The following is a 1,285-nucleotide window of genomic DNA, read 5'->3' as shown; positions in this document are numbered from 1 at the left end:
CATGATGGACGACGTGTGTCCTGACATGATTTGATCACTTGTGAAGAGGAGTTTCGTGGGTATGATAGAATAAAATGTGTTTGAGTGGTTTCATTAGAATAATTCGCGTTTTCTAATATTAAATCCCGCAGATTAGGGCTGGAACCACCCAAACCATGGCCAATCCCTTGATGTATTTGGTTTTGAAATGGAGGCTTTATATCCTGAAAAAAACTAGAAGAATCGCTAAATTTGGCCACCAACTGACCTACTGGGTTCTTTATCTTATGTTTTTCTTTCAGTGCATTTCGAAGTACGAAACTGTCAAGTTCTGTTTCAACTGGAGACATTTCAGGAGTAGGAAGAGATTGGATGGAATCGAGACCAATATTAGTCAATTCGGTATATTCATGGATCCGATATCGTTCTATCCTTCGTGCTGGAACCTCAGAACATGGACTCCCATGAGGAGAGGAATCGGGAGTTTGAACTCCACCTAGTTCACTTGTTCTTAAAGTTCGTGGTCCTGTTGAAAAGGAAGAAATGTCAGTGGTAACCGGGTAATAAAAAGAATAACCATTTTTATAGTTTGGCAATCCTGTTATGGACGGATTCTGGGTTGGAGAGCTCGAATTTGTTCCTTTTCGAGCTCCTCGTTTGGAATGCTGTTTCCGTCGACGTGGTCTGTACTTATAGTGTGGAAAGTCATGCATGTGTTGAACTCGAAGCCGCTCCGATTCTTCAACATAGGGCCGTCTGTCCTGGGGTGTTAGACTGCGCCATTTCTTCCCTGTAAGAATAAAACCCATCATGTAATTAAATCAATAATTTGTTAATTCAAATTAACGACTTGTTTACATACCGTACACTATCAGAGGAGTACACTGGCTGCCTCATAATGAATAATATTATGTTATTACCTACCCAGAGTAATGAACAGACTAAAGGAACTTTCCAATATCACTCATTACCTATGCCCTTATGGTTCTGATACTAGCAGTGGGAACAGTACAGGTGCCCATGCTGTAGCTTTGCACTTAAGAACAAAACAGTATGTTTTTTAACTTAAATTACATAGGAAGCCCACACAGTAATTAGACAGATAAATTTCAATACTGATAGTATATTCGTTTATTTTTGTCTGTGTGTGAGGGACTCAGGTGGTATTAGGGAACAGAGTTATGGGCCTTTCCTCCCATTTCCTAACATTACCCTTTCATGGTCCAAACGTTCAGTTTACGTTGCTATGCTAAAATCATATATTATCAAAAACAAGCAATACGTTGTTGGAATGGAATAGTCTGAA

At 39.5% G+C, this 1,285-nt stretch overlaps 1 protein-coding gene across 1 annotated transcript in view; it reads right to left on the bottom strand.

Moving 5' to 3' along the window:
• The window catches only part of LOC106475430 (transcription factor Sox-9-B-like), a 1,607-nt gene extending 819 nt beyond the window's left edge, over positions 1-788 (bottom strand). The window contains exon 1 of the mRNA XM_013936114.1: positions 155-788. Coding sequence (XP_013791568.1) covers positions 155-788 — 634 coding nt within the window. The remainder of the gene's footprint in view (positions 1-154) is intronic.
• Positions 789-1,285: the final 497 nt, after the last annotated feature.

This window comes from Limulus polyphemus, unplaced genomic scaffold (assembly GCF_000517525.1).
Source record: "Limulus polyphemus unplaced genomic scaffold, Limulus_polyphemus-2.1.2 Scaffold8567, whole genome shotgun sequence".
Classification (NCBI taxonomy): Eukaryota; Metazoa; Arthropoda; class Merostomata; order Xiphosura; family Limulidae; genus Limulus; species Limulus polyphemus.
This window is presented reverse-complemented; position numbering and strand designations above follow the sequence as displayed.